Below are 15,594 nucleotides of genomic sequence, written 5' to 3' on the forward strand. Positions count from 1 at the left end.
CCAGTAGCTACGCAATCCAAGAGGCTGAAGCCCCAGAACAAGAGGGATCAACAGTGCTACCCTAGTCCCAGACCAAAAGCTTCTGGAGAATCACTGGCAGAGCCTGCTTTGCAAGAGTGAAGAAGGGAGAGTCCAATATCCTCAGACAATTGCAGCAGCAACCAAGAACCCATTCAAGAAGAATTAAGCTTGCATCTGCTGCTGCTTCCTTGTTCTTCCAACTTTTATTCCACCCAAACCATCATCCTATTGGTCAGTGCTGCCCATGCTTAGGGAGGGTCTCCATTTCAGGTGGCTATCCCACATGCCAATCATTCCTGGACACACCTCCAATAACACACCTATAATCCTAGGCATCTCTTAATCCAATCAAGTTGACAATTCAAATTGACGATTACACTTTGGGTCCAGAGCTTCAGGCTCAGCTGACCACCAACTGAACCTCTGAAACTGTGAGCCAAAATAAACTTTTTATCCTCTATCTTGTTCTTGTCAGGACTTTTGGTCCCTGCAACACAAAAGCTGACTAAAACACAGAGATACAATGCCAATGATATGTCACAAGTCATGAGGAAGTAGATTGACAATATTCTCTAATAGTGCTTAAAAGAACTACAATAGGCAACACATATCACATATAGCATATAATATGTAGCAATTTTTTGGCAGGCTGAAATTGACATTTGATGTATATCTCTCTGGTTTTTCTCTAGGGCAAAGAAACTCTCTGGACATCATGAACCCTAAGAGAAAATCTTAGCTTAAAAACCACCATACCAAAGACTGCCTCATAACCCTGCTTCCCTAATCTTGCCTGCTCCAATTTTTGACTTACAATTTCTACTTTCTTTTTTTATGTTATATGCCCTTGTCCCATCAAATCTGATTTCTCAGGAAAAATAAATCAAACAAAACCAAAGTAGAGTGGAAACGATGATAATGAAAACTTAGTCGAATGTAAAGGACTGATTTATGTCCATCAGACTGAAAACAAGTAATAAATGTGAATCCTGAAGGTGTAGAACAGGAAACAAAAAAAAATATTTCCTCATTCTCCCTGACCATACCTTTCAAGTCTTCTTCCTGATTTGTCACATTACTTGACCACACCTCCTGACATTGCTCAATATTTGCTTGAGTGAGAGGGGCTGAGACAACTGGAGAAGGAGCTCTCATTGCCCTCTGCCCATCATCCAGCCAAGTCCTCAGTTTTCCAGTACTCTGCTGGAGAGATGAGGCATTCATACCAGCAGCCCTTAGTGGGGCTCCTACTGTTTTCTCTTATTCCAAGCCAACTATGCAAGATCTGTGGTAAGTACAATTTCAGCTAAAATTATTCCAGTGTGAAAGTCTTCTGAAAGCTATTATCAGAGCACTCTATGTAGAGTTAACTAAGAAAAGACCCTATATCAGGTCTATGTGTGTTTCAACTCCATGCAGAATGGAAAGGGTAATTTAAAAATGATGAGAAAAATGCCACAAGAGGAATCATAGATTCTGTATTAAACTGCTTGTTCTTCCTAAGCTCCAATCCTCTCTACCACAATACCCCTACCAAGTAACTCTCTACTTTGTTCATTTCCAGTGATGGAAAATTCATGATCCCAGAAACTTTTCAGGATCATAGAAAGTGATCTTCTGATTTTGAAGTGCAATCTATTTCTGCAGTTCAACCCATGGCTTTGGTTTAACCCTTTGTAACTCACAGGAAAAAAATAATGATGATAAGCTCTTTCAAACAATGAGTCTTCTCTCTTGTCATTGTTTATGTTTAGATATTTCAAGCTGCATATCTTCCATCCTTCCATTCTTTCTATAGGACATAGGTTAGAACCTCATCATCTCTGAGTATTAGCTCCAGAGACTGTGAAGTTCTATTAAAAAAAAGTAAAGTGGGAGAAAGGAAATCCAGACATGGGTCTAGTTTGACCCCTTAAGTGGAGGATAATGAAGGACAACTGTTGAAACACTTGATCTCTTGAAGTCTGGAATAGGCCTCAGATGTATGATTTCTCTTTTATGAATCTGTATTCTAGAATTTAGCTTTAAACAAATCCAAAGATGAGTAGATTGTGCCATCTGCAGCTACATACTCCTGGTACTCTAGCCAGCAAGAAGAGATCAACACCATAGGAGACAGGCTTGTATTCAAGCCAAGACTAAAACACAGAATCTTCCAACTCACATTTTTCTTCCTGTACTGTCAGTTTCCCTACCGGATCCAGAGAATAGGAGACTTCCGGGGAGGCTTTGAAGTTCAATTCATTGCAAAGAATAATTAAATTTGTCTTTACTGGTCAAGGAAGTTGATTAGAGTTGTTGAACAGGAACTAAAAAGTCTGCTTTAATGCCAGAAAATCTGCTGAACTGGATGCTTCCACAAACCTCAGAAATATGATTCACAATTATCCTATTATGCCTGCAACAAACTGTGACCTTCCTACAATCACTCCATTCAGATCTTCTTGAGTGTTTATTACAGTGAACAAAATGTGCAAGAGAAATCACATCTCCTGTCTCTAAGTATGACAATAGGAACTCCAGTTGTACTGTAAATAGGAACATATGGAGCATTTTACCATGTGTTAATATCCACAATTTTTAAATGAAGATACCAAAGGTCAAGAAAGTTACATAACTTACCCATAGTCATAAATTAAGGAGCAAAGAGACCATCAAAAGGTGCTGAACACAGGACTAGTTTTCTTCTCACTGTCTTACCAACCCATGAGACTATATGGAGATGGGAAGAATTTGGGGATATTTCTCAATATTGTAAACAAAATGTCTTATGTTTTAGGTGGCAATTAACTCTACTTATTTTCCTCCAGATCTTTGGGGCCTCTGGATTCTCTTTTACCTCCACAATAAAATGAACTTCCTTTCATGTTCTCCACTGTAATTTGGGGATATTGTAGGCTAAACCTAGAGACATTCCAAAGGGAGTGTGCTGCTAAGTAATGGTCTTGATGCCTGGCCAGTTGGGCAATCAGATAATGCAACTTGGGGGTCAATCATCAATGTAATAGAATTTTTGCCTTAGAATGAATGTTCTCAGGATTAACCCAATAAAGTTAGAAGAAAGAGAAGAAACTAGATAGAAAAAATAGAAAGAGCAATAGATAGGAGTCAGAAGACATGTATTCTAGTTTCAGTTAACCTTCCAATTATGAAAATTTCTTTAAGGATATTTCTCCAGGGAATGATACTAGATATCCCAGGCAGGACTGATATGCCAGTACCTGATTCACAAGCTGTTAAAATACTGAAATACTACAATGCTACTTGTCACAGAAGTCATGAAGTGGAGGAGGGCTCCAGACCCACCTCTGTATTATTTCACCAACAGCTAGTAACTACTGGATTGACTTTGATCTGGGCCATAACTATTAGTAAATATTTTAATATAACCCTTGTTTCTAGTCTTAATGTTTTATGAGCATTAATACTGTTACATAAGTTTGCTAAGTTCAGAACCAAAGGGGGTTGTGGACCACAGCTGAGAAAGTTGATGTTAGAGAATCGACCATGGAACAATACAAATTTGGTTTGGGTTCAAGTTCCCATCAAGGATTGGTCCAGTTATGTCAATACGGAACCTTCATTTTTAGTTAATGTAAGGGGGAAATGAAGCCATCCTGATCTACCTCATAATAGTATTGCCACATTATTTCTTCCTTTCTGTACTACAGAGGTCAATGAAGAAAACTACTCTTATCTGAAACATCTGTTGAATACAATGATCAATTCAGAATACACAAGCAAAACCCAATCTGCAAATGTCCTGTTGTCCCTCACCCTTGTTGGAATTCAGAACCAAACCCTAAAACAACAAGTCAAAAGAACTACGGAAGGGAAAGGTGAGTGTTATATTCTAGGAAATATTTAAGAAACGATCTACCTATCTAAAGAGATTATCTCCAACAAATCCTAAAAATTACATGTCCAAAGTACCTCTGATGCATTAGTCCCAGCTGTATAAAACCTGAAGTGACAGTGCCTAGCAGCATCAGATCCACTCACTCTAGAGCTAGGTCATGCTTCTTTGGATCCTTTAGAACCACAAAGGAAAGCAAAATATATAGACTCTTAATATGGTGTTGTAAACTAGATGAGTTTACACATAAGGATATGAACCACAAACAAAAAAGCTCACAGTAGAGCAGCATCTGTGGAACAATAAAAATTTGAAGTGGGTTCAAGTCCAGGATTATCCTTGAGCCAGTCACATTAATACTGAGCCTCAGGTTTTGAGTTGATATAAGGGGGAAATGAAGCTACGCTTTCCTCTTCATATTATTATAAGAGAAGTCTGAAAGTTTTGATACTCTGTAAGACAGAACATAAAAATCAATTATTACTGTCCTAGCAAGATGGCAATATGAAGATAGAAAATCCAAAGGTTTTAGTATATATCTATTTTTCTTTTTTTCATCTTTTGTAAATATTGCATGATTTCAAAAAATCCCATTATTTCATGAAAAAGACTAAGACCTATCTTGCACTGATACAGCAGAGCCTTAGAAGGCTCTGCTTTGGGGATTAAAAAAAAGAGAACGATAAAAATTTTAGTGTACAGTAGAATGGAGAAAAAGAAGTTATAAGCAATATAAGCCACAAGGAAGACAGGAAGCAAAAAAAAAAATCACAAGCATGTGTCTTGTTAAACTTGAACACTTTTCTTTTCAGATCTAAATTTAAGCTCGGGACAACTTGCTGTGATTATACTGGCTTTGGAAGCATGTCATCCCACTGGTGAAAACTCTACATATAAAGAAAATCTGCTCGGTCGTCTAGAAAAAAAATTCCAAGATGAAATTGAAAACATGAGTAAGAATCAAATGTTCAGAAACCCTCAACAAATTTGACTTCTCTACTGATTCAGAACTGAATAATGTCCCTCCATTGTGTCCTCCTTCCTCTTCATCCGATTCATCCTGTGGCATCCTTGCAGGTCACTTCCACCTCTTCCCTCTTTCACTGTGCAACCTGTATTTTTTTTCTTTTCAAACTGTGTTCAACTGAGCATTGCCATACCTATGTCAAGGTCTCCTTCTCACACACACACACACACACACACACACACACACACACACACACTTCTTTAGTCCTCCAAGAGCTTGGCTTTTAGACAAACAATGAGTAACACCAGAAACAGCTGAACAACACAGGACACTGAGTTGTAAGTAACAAAGCATTCAAAATTAATATAAGAGCTAAAAGTGGCCAAAGTACTTTATCACTGGGAAAAACGGGTTGACAGTGGTGGCTACTAGTGAAATGCATTATTTTTTTAAACTCCCACCTAATATATATCCTATCATTTATTAACTTCCTCCAATCCCACCTTCTTTGAAGTGCCTCCAACCCAAGCCTCTCAGCTTACTATTACAAGTGCAAGAGGCTTAGAGGTAGGAAACCTAGGTTCTAGTCATAACTCTGTAACCAGCTGAATATCTGGATAGTCCTTTAATCTCTTCACTGTTGGCTCTCCTCAGATTTAAAATGAAAGGAGTTAAGTCAGATTTGGTGGCCTTTAAAAGTCTTTACATTTCTTGGGTTTGCTCATCCTATGAGTGATCTCTACCTTCTCTTATTTACCTCTCTTTAAATATACAGAATGGCAATAAAGAAAGTAGGAGTATGTTGAAAGGAGTATATACCCCAGTACCATGAGTAAATATTTATCCTTTTCTTTCTGCCAGAAACACACGATGGCAATCCACTGACCAACTTCTACCAGATCAGCCTGGACGTTTTGACTTTGTGTCTCTTCAATGGGAACTACTCAACCACCGAAGTTGCTAAATTATTCAATCAGACAAAAAACTATTATTTGGGTGGTCAGTTCTCAGTAGGTGAGTGTCACTTAACCCAATTCCCTTGGATCCGAGGATACAATCACCAGTAGTTCTTGCCCTTTGGGTTTTTGTACCAACATTAATCATATTTTTTCCTATCTTCTTTACCCTCAGAAGAGAATATTCTTTGGGGGGAATCATGGATAATGGTTGGCAGTTAAGCCTCTTTCCAGATGTGTGGTACCATAAAAAGACCTGGCTCCTAGTGCGGCTTAATATTAAAATCTGTAAAATAAGGATGGAACATGAGAATGTACATACAAAATATTTTAGAAAGCATAGAGTTTAAGAAATAAAATTCAAGGCAAGTCATTTAATTTAACACTGCCTCTTTCTCTAATTTACTGAGACAATGTGGACATGTTGGTTGACTTGAACAACACAACCTCTCCTAGGGAAAAGTCTAATATTTTGATCAAGTAAAGGAGAAGAACCAATTTCCCACTGTGTCAGTTTAATCATCCAAAAGAAGTCTCCTCTAGATAACTAGTATTGGTGCTCAGCTCCTATGGATCCAGGTACATGGGCTCATCTTCATCTAAAAGGTCAAAGCAAAACACCAGTCAGTATTTCTGGACAGAATGTGAGACTTCCCATATTCCTTTTCTTGTAAGAGAGAGAAGGTGCCATACCAAGGAGCAATCAAGCATCAAAGAAAGAGTCCTTATCCTTCCTTCTTCCCGTCTTTTGCCTCATCCTGTCCCTTGAGGGGATTTACTGGGGAACAGTTCTGTTAACTGCCATTTTTATTCAGTGTAATGGACTGATTAGGAACACACAAAGATTTTTTTTTGTTTTATTATCCTGGATTTTCTCAATTCCCTTACCAATGTGGTTGAAAAGTTGAAGAAAGATTTAAAAAGATGAGAGCAATCAAGATCTAAAAGTGAAAGCTAGAAAGAAAAAAGCAGGGAGAGGATTTCATAAAAATGAAAGGGAGATCAGTAGAGTAGAGATAAGGATGGGAAAGGGAAGAACAGAGGAAATGGGGAGGTTCTGGGCAATAAAATCCTGCATTCCTGGAAATCCCTCCGTCCAAGACAAACTGGAATGGTTGGTCAACCTATCACCAACGTTTTGTTCCCTGACAGATATTGGTGCACTGGCTGAAAATAGACGGGAGATCAGTAGAGTATAGAGATTAGGCAGAGGGAAGAGTGGAGGGATAAGGGAGGTACTGGGCAATGAAATTGATCAAATTATGTTAAGTGCATGTATGAATATATCACAACAAATCCCAAGATTTTGTATAGTTATGATGCACCAGTAAAATAAAACAAAAATGGAAAACTGTTCATGAATATGGACTTACAAATCCATATATGGTTTTATGGCTGTAACATAATATGTTATATATGTGCACATGACAACCCCACATAGGGAAGAAATCTTGAAATAAATTTGAGTGCATAGTCCTAGAAAGATGATCAGCCATATCTTGAAATCCTTCTCCGCTGTCATCAATCCGAATGACCAAACATTCTGGTTTTTCCAAATTTGTCCATTTAGCTGACTCTAAGTCTTATCTCCCCAGAAATCCCTTGGTCTAAGACAAACTGGAATGGTTGGTCAAAACATTCCCAATGTTTTGTTCCCTGACAGATACTGGTGCAATGGCTGTCCTGGCTCTGACATGTGTGAACAGGACTCTAACAAATGAGCAGATCAAAGCAGAAAAGAATTTAACAAAAATTGATGAGTGCATAAGGTTCCTGGTAAAAAAAATTCTGTCTGAGAAAAAAGAAAATGGTCTCATTGGAAACACATTTAGTACAGGAGTAGCTATGCAGGTAAGTCAGAGGGTAAAAATAGGAGACAGAAAAGGGAGTCACAGAGAACAATACCTTGATCCCTTATTATTGACCCCTAAGATGATGATGATATTGTTATTATTACTATTATTATTATTATTTCTTTTTTAATACTTTTTATTTATATGACAGTGGGATACATTACAATTCTTATTACACATATAGAGCACGAATTTTCATATCTCTGGTTATATACAAAGTATATTCACACCAATTTGTGTCGTCATACATGTACTTTGGATAATAATATCCATCATATTCCACCATCATTGTTAACCCCATACCTCCTCCCTTGCCCTCCCACCCTTCTGCCCTACCAGAGTCCATTTATTCCTCCCACCCACACTCCCCCTCCCTACCTGACTATGAATCAGCCTCCTTATATCAGAGAAAACATTTGGCATTTGGTTTTTTGAGATTGGCTAACTTCACTTAGCATTATCTTCTCTAACTCCATCCATTTACCTACAAACGCCATGATTTTATTCTCTTTAACTGCTGAGTAATATTCCATTGTGTATATATGCCACATTTTTTTATCCATTCATCTATTGAAGGGCATCTAGGTTGGTTCCACAATTTAGCTATTGTGAATTGTGCTGCTATAAACATTGATTCGGCTGTGTCCCTGTAGTATGCTGTTTTTAAGTCCTTTGGGTATAGACTGAGGAGAGGAACAGCTGGGTCAAATGGTGGTTCCATTCCCAATTTTCCAAGAAATCTCCATACTGCTTTCCATATTGGCTGCACCAAATTGCAGCCCCAACAGCAGTGTATGAGTGTATCTTTTTCCCCACATCCTTGCCAACACTTACTGTTGTTTGCATGCATAATAGCTGCCATTCTGACTGGAGTGAGATGAAATCTTAGAGTAGTTTTGATTTGCATTTCTCTAATTGCTAGTGGTGATAAACATTTTTTCATATATTTGTTGATTGATCGTATGTCCTCTTCTGAGAAGTGTCTGTTCAGGTCCTTGGCCCATTTATTGATTGGATTACTTATTTTTTTTTGGTGTTAAGTTTTTTGAGTTCTTTATATAACCTAGAGATTAGTGCTGTATCTGATGTGTGTGTATAGTAGGAGGAGGAGGAGGAGGAAGAGGAGTATGTTTCCTACACTATTTTTCTTACATGATTTCCCAACACCATCTGAAATATATTCTTTTCACCTTCAATCTTTACCTTTTCATATCCAATGCTTTTATGAAGCCTTTCCTAACTACAATTTCTTTATGAAATTAGAAATTTTGCTACAACCTATCTTGTTATATCACATGTAATTTCACACTTTACCACATACTGTTGTTTTGTGTGTTCATTTTTCTTCCAAATTATGTTACTGCTGCATTAGTAGTGATAGTAGTAGTAAATAGTGTCAGTATTTGTTGTGTCCTATTAAATAAATTAATGCACATAACATCATGAGGAAAGGATTATCCTAAACAGGAACATGAGTCAGAGTGTCAGTAAACTTGCCAAATTTTATAAAGCCAGAAAGTGTTATGGATGGGGATGGACATCAACAGTTGTTCTCAAAACTCACTCCGTACCTATACTGTCATGCACACATTCCTCAAGGTCTGGCACTTTTTCTACATTCTTTCATTGACTTACTGAACTCTAAGTGGTAGATACAAGAAAAGAAAAAAAAAAGGTTTGAAGGGAAAAAATGCAGAGTCATTAGGATGAATAGTTATTTGCCAGGCTGACGTCGGGTGAGAGGACTTTCAGAAGCATCCCTTGGGGACTGGTCAAAATGCAAACACTCTCATCATTTCAAGGCCATGTGCTCCCCATTCCTACCTTAGGCCTTTGCTCATGCTGCTCCCTCAGCTCAGAGTCCCCTCCTCTTTCTTCCTTCCAACATGCCTCATACTGCCAAGCTGCCAAGGCTCACCTCCAATACCACCTCCTCCAATGAAGTTTTCCTCAGACTCACTACATATATGTGAAACCCTCTCCATTTTTGAAAGACAATGTCACTAGACACTTCTCTTAGGGCATTCATTTAGGGCACCTTTTACAATAGTTTGTTGATTATGTTTATTGAGTGCATCTTTATGATAGGTATTATTCTAGAGCTAAAATACAGGAGTGAATATGGCAGAGAAAGTCTATTTTCAATGGAATCATTGTAGCTTGCATTACACAATTCCCCTGCACTCAAAACTAGTCTATAACCTTCCATATAGTGGGAAAGACAACTTAATTATCCAAGGTGCTTCCTATGTTGTCAATGTTCAGTAAATTCTTACTGAATTAGTTAGGTGCCACCTTCCACCCTATTTGAAGTGTCTCTAACTCTTTCTTTCTCACTAGGCCCTCTTAGTGTCATCAAAATGTTATGAAGAAAGTGAATGGAATTGCCAACAAACTCTGAATACAACATTCAAGGAAATTTCTCGGGGAATGTTCAATAATCCAACTGCTGCGGCCCAGATCTTACCTCCCCTGATGGGAAAGACCTACTTGAATGTTACAAACTTTCCTTGTGACTCTGATTTAGGTATAAGCACTGAAGGAAGGGTAAACTCTTTTGCCTTTCAGCCTAACACCCAAAGGATGTGAGAGGCAGGAGTCTTTAGGGACTGAAAGTGAGAGGATAAGCCTCTAAGCCATAGAAGTTTCTAGACAGAATTCAGTTCTCATTACATCATCAGGAATTACAACCACCTGAGGACTTGTTCTCAGGGTGGCAGACCTTATTCTTGATTGAAACATAGATAAGTGATGTCTGTCTTCAAAGAGATGTTTTCTGATTGTAGATACAGAAATTCCCATCCTAGACAAAGCATCATTCCCATTCTAAACAAAGTATAGAAAGTGAATATTATATTTCTGACTTTTCATTATTCACACAATAATTTCCATTATTACTCTGTGAAAAAATACATGGTTGGAAAGAATATGGCAGTATTCTTAGACAAATGTAGTATGAATTATTTATTCAAACAGATTATTTTGAAATAAGGTAGAAAGGAGTCATTTTCTTCTATCTCCCTTCATTCCTGGTACAGCCACTTACGGATTTAGGGGCATTGGGCAAATGTTTAACCTCTAAGCTAAAGTAATTTCTAATGTAGAAAATGGTGACACTACCTCACACAGGTTTTGTGAGAACTGATTGAGCTAATTCATGTAAAATGATTATTGCAATGGCTGGCACTTAATATGTTCTTAGTAAACATTAAGAAATAAAAAGAGGGAAGATAAGCATTGCTGGATTCTGTACCAAAGGGGAAAAAAATCAGGACTGTCTGTGGAAAACAGGCATTAAGCCAACTGAATTGTTTAAACAGCTGGGAGTTGAGCCCAATGCCAGCATTCACAGGGTGAGTAGTCTCTGTTTTCATTTCTGTTTAGTCACATGAGAGATCTTCCCCTTGATGACATTTGCTCCTTGTAGCAAATTCATCTCTGTATAAAGGAAAGGAGTCCTTAGACAGGGGTAGAATGGTATGCAAACTCTGACACCATATTTATTCTTCTGCATATCTATCTCTGCTTTTCTGTCTCTGTCAGATAAATTCAACATTTCCAATGATGCACCTGAATCTAACACACCTTCTAACTCATCCTCATCCATCCGCGTCCATTACTCTGTGGTAATCAATGAAACATATCCTATCGATATCACCGTGCCAAATGGTTCAGTCTTCCTAGATGTGATGAAAAAAGCTCAAAAACAGAATCCGACGGAATTTCGGTATGTCTGACCATAACCTAATGCTAATGTATTTACTGTAATTTTGAAAGACTCGTTAAGAATATATCTGCACCTGAATATAAAGTGTATTTAAGACACTTCTGTACTGGTACTTTTGTTATCCATCTATACCTCACAGCAGGGTTTAAAAATACCTATTATATGCTAGGAAGATTATTTCACCTCAAAGCACCTTATATGTATTAAGTTAATGTTCACTTAATGAATGAATGAATCCCGAGATTCTTTCTTTTTTCAGCAAAACTTGAATAAATAGAACCTTTTATATCAGACATCTGTGTCTAGAAGAGTGGTTCTTAACTACTTTTGAATCAATGACTCCTTTGAAAATCAGATGAATGTAATGAATGCTCATCTCAGAAAAATTAACACCAAAAAAATTGACATTTCAATTGGTAATTTCACAAATGCACTTAAGTCTCTCCATTTCCCCTTTTCAGGAGATGTATGGACCCCTAAATTAAGGTTCCCTGGCCTAGAGAGGTCAAATAGCAAATTTAAGATATTTGTGCCCCTGAAAAGTATGATTTATTTGACTCCTTAAATCTAGTTGAAAGTTATTTATTGTGTCTAACAACATGCGCTGTAGAGAAAATCTGAATAATTGTGTGTGTGTGTGTATATATATATATATATGTAATATATATACATATATAATAAATATATTTAAAAGACTGATTTCAAGAGCTTCCAAGCAGATAATGAAATATGACTAAGGAATGTGAAATAGATAACAACCTTGTCATTTTGTAATACACATCACATGAAATATCAATCCTTCCTTCCTGATTGTCTTTTCTAAAAGAAAACCCACTAATTTGCAGTGCCTTGAGGTTAACATGAGGTTAACACTTTCTTCTACTGCTCCAGTATCTTCAACAGGTACTATTTCAGGGTGGAAGGTTGAAGAAGTTAATTGCAAAGTGTGTATAATGGCAGTGGGGGAAGACAGAGCCATGGGCATCACATTGCCACTTTGACAGAGTGTGAAGTGCCTGCATCAGAATCCCTGGACTTTTGATAAAACCTGCAGCTTCCTGGTCCCCAGCCCAGACCTAAGAATCAAATAATCTGAGTATAGGGCCAGGAAATCTGTATTTTGGGTTACATCTCCAAGTTATACTTAAAAACATTAAAGGGTCTCCTTTGAAAATTCTAAATTCTTATTACTCATTCACTGTCCCCACAGTTTCACAATGGAGCAGAGTGCATGGGGCCCCTACATTACTTCTGTCCAGGGTCTGTATGCCAACAACAATAAGAGAACCTACTGGGAACTTCTGAGTGGAGGCAAATCACTGAGCCAAGGTAAGAAGAGATGTACCAAGAAGATCCATGGAGTATAAATGCCCAAAGTTCTCAGGTGGGAGGGCATAAGCTTTTGTTGGAAATGGGCCAAAGTGTTGGGCAAGATGGCATCCAATGGTGATTCAGTGGTCATATCTTTTGACCTCTCTTTCTTCCTCTTTTCAGGAGTTGGTAGCTATGTTGTTCATAATGGAGAAAACTTGGAGGTTCGTTGGAGCAAATACTGATAAGCCCAGACTTTCCTCTTATGAATGCACCTTTTGGAATGGAATTCTATGCAGAAATTAGCCCAACACTCCCCCCTCCAATTCAATAAAAGATCAAGGTCTGTACAAGAAGAGCATGTTCTAATCAATTAATTTTCAAAAGGATTTTATAAGTTATTACAGGGATGATCACCTAAAGAAGAATAGATTAGACCACATGTCCAATAAGCTGGGTTCTGCTCAAACTTCCCCAACTATCTGGAGGATCTTTGGCAATTGGGAAAAATTAAAGTCTACATCTATGGCTGGGGTTGTGGCTCAATGGTAGAACATTTGCCTCACATGTATGAGGCACTAGGTTTGATTCTCAGCACAACATATAAATAAATGAATAAAATAAAGGTCCACCAACAACTAAAAAAATTATTTAAAAAAGTTCTAGGGTCTAAAGTTGCAGCAGCAACCATGAGATCAATGAAAAGCTCACAAGGAGACATCTCTCTGAAGAAAGCAAGGGAGGAACCCAGGTGTCATTGACTTCATACAGGCAGTGAGTAGAGAGAAAAACTGTGTGGAAAAGGAAATCAGTCCATAGTTTGAGGAACAATACTATCACCCCCTCTGTTTGTCTCCCTTGGTTCCATTTGTTCTTCCCCCACATTTATTTTCCATTTAGTTCCCCATAAATTCACCCTAGTATTCATGTTAAATATGCATGCAAAAAAATCACATCTGATCAGTAGTGGAAAGAGAATAGCAGGAGAGAGGAAGGGGAGGAAAAAAAATCACCTCTGATGTCCATTTTCACCAAATTTTAAAAAAAAAATTTTTAAAAAGGGGGTGAAAGGTGTCTAGGCAGCATGAACTGAATTGTACTGTAAACCAAGTACCTGAGTGGCATACAGATACAGCCAGGAGCCAGAAGTACCTTTAAGATGTCAAAAGGTTTCAGTCTACTGTCATATATAACTAATAAGAACAAATAAAACTTTTTTTAAAAAAGATGTCAAAGGGTGGAAGGTGCTTCACATATCACACAAATAGCCCATTTCAAGTAACTCCCAGAAGAAAGATATCCTCAGGTAGAATCAAAATATTTTAAATTACTCCTCATACTTTCTTCATGATAATCTTCCCCTCTTCCACCTGCGACCCTGCTTCATAGACAGAGGCTGAACCCTACTCCTACATACCACTTTCTGATACTGATTCTCAACTCTTAGTTCAACTCTCCCCTGTCCTCTTTTCAGGAGTTGGTAGCTATGGTGTTCATAATGGAGAAAACTTGGAGATTCCTTGGAGCAAGTGGGACACATGTCCCCATTATTAGACTGCAGTGGATTCTATCTTCTTGCTACTGTGACTTACCTTGAAAGTAACAGTAGAGACAGGAGAAAGGTGTAAGCCCTTCCAGGCCCTCATGGTGCTGCTAGTACAGACAGCAATTGTCAGGTGTAGACTATACACTGAAGATAGTAATTTGGGAAGACAAATCCAGAAAAAAAAATGTTAGAACTGGCACACTATCCCATACTCTGCAGAAGGGAATTGTACAAGGGCAGAAATAGCAGGAAGTGGAGACACCGGCTCACGTTAGACATTGTCTAGCACACCCCAATATGTACCCTGTGTTCTCACCTCACAAAACCACCAACATTCCCTGAGAAAGTAGTGCTTTAGAACGCATGTCTTACATTAGTTCACTAATTCACTCACAGTCACAGTCACAAGTGCTGGGGATTGAGGAGTGAGAAAAACAAACCAACCCCTACCTCCTTGAAGTAGTTATTCTAATGGGGAGGAAGACAGTAGACAACTGTACCAGTGTGACAGCCATAAGTTACAGCAGGGAAGGGTGTGGTGACGCTGGTGAGGGTGAGGTTAATAGGGGATGGTCTGGAAGGCCTCTCTAAAAGCTTCCCTTTGGACAAAAAGATGAAGGAAGTGAGAAGCCACCACAAGGATATCTAGAAGAGCGTCCTGGGTGGGATCCTGGAGGTAAGGACTTAAAGGAAACCCAGAAGCCACATCTTATAGAGCCTTGTAAGTCATAAAGACTTTGAATTTTATTTTAAGATGAGAGCCACTGGACAATTCCCCCCAAAAAGCAGCTACTTAAAATGCAGAAAAGAATCAGCCCCTTCCTTCATAATTTCGAAATACTAGTTCCAGTTCTGTATTATAGAGGAGTTTTCTTTGCTTTATAAAATGGGTACATTTATATATATATATATATATATATTTAATCTAGTTAACTGATGCCTTATTATCTAATTACTTGTCTGAAGGGCTTGGGTGTTGGAGACTGTTGTCATCCCCAGGTAAAGAAAGATAAATTTAATTTTTTTTTTAATGAAACAGAGGTCTTGTTTAAAAATCTTCAAAGAATCTGGGCCAGAACCAGGTCCAGGTTAACTTGATTAATTGCATAAAGCCAAACTTCACCTGGAAGATCCCCACCTGAGAACCAAAAAAGGGGCCTTGGACCATAAATGAGCTCCTGTCCACAGATCAACCAAACCTCAACAAAGTGGCTGCAGATAAACATTGAGTAGGTTATTCGACTGATGCAGTAAGGAATAGAAGTCTTGTTTTATACTCACACATTAGCCAAACTTTCTAATGTAATGACCTAGAAACTTGGTAAAGGCCACTTTCTTGTCACTGTCTTTGCTACAC

The 15,594-nt window shown here is 38.1% G+C and overlaps 1 protein-coding gene across 1 annotated transcript; it reads left to right on the top strand.

The window, feature by feature from the left end:
* The first annotated feature begins 1,232 nt into the window (after positions 1-1,232).
* On the top strand, positions 1,233-12,936 carry Tcn1 (transcobalamin 1). Its single transcript, XM_026411652.2, has 9 exons — positions 1,233-1,311; positions 3,693-3,860; positions 4,690-4,830; positions 5,706-5,858; positions 7,464-7,651; positions 9,994-10,180; positions 11,197-11,380; positions 12,591-12,709; positions 12,875-12,936. The coding sequence occupies exons 1-9, from the start codon at positions 1,233-1,235 to the stop codon at positions 12,934-12,936; spliced, it is 1,281 nt and encodes a 426-aa protein (XP_026267437.2).
* The last annotated feature ends 2,658 nt before the right edge of the window (positions 12,937-15,594 follow it).

Source organism: Urocitellus parryii, chromosome 4 (genome assembly GCF_045843805.1).
Source record: "Urocitellus parryii isolate mUroPar1 chromosome 4, mUroPar1.hap1, whole genome shotgun sequence".
Lineage (NCBI taxonomy): Eukaryota > Metazoa > Chordata > Mammalia > Rodentia > Sciuridae > Urocitellus > Urocitellus parryii.

Bases quoted from the DNA above. Each gene is read 5' to 3' on its own strand.
- Tcn1 (XM_026411652.2), top strand. From the start codon at position 1,233: ATGAGGCATTCATACCAGCAGCCCTTAGTGGGGCTCCTACTGTTTTCT. The intron at 3,861-4,689 runs GTGAGTGTTATA...TTTTCTTTTCAG, and splicing joins AAGAACTACGGAAGGGAAAG to ATCTAAATTTAAGCTCGGGA. The intron at 11,381-12,590 runs GTATGTCTGACC...CTGTCCCCACAG, and splicing joins CAGAATCCGACGGAATTTCG to TTTCACAATGGAGCAGAGTG.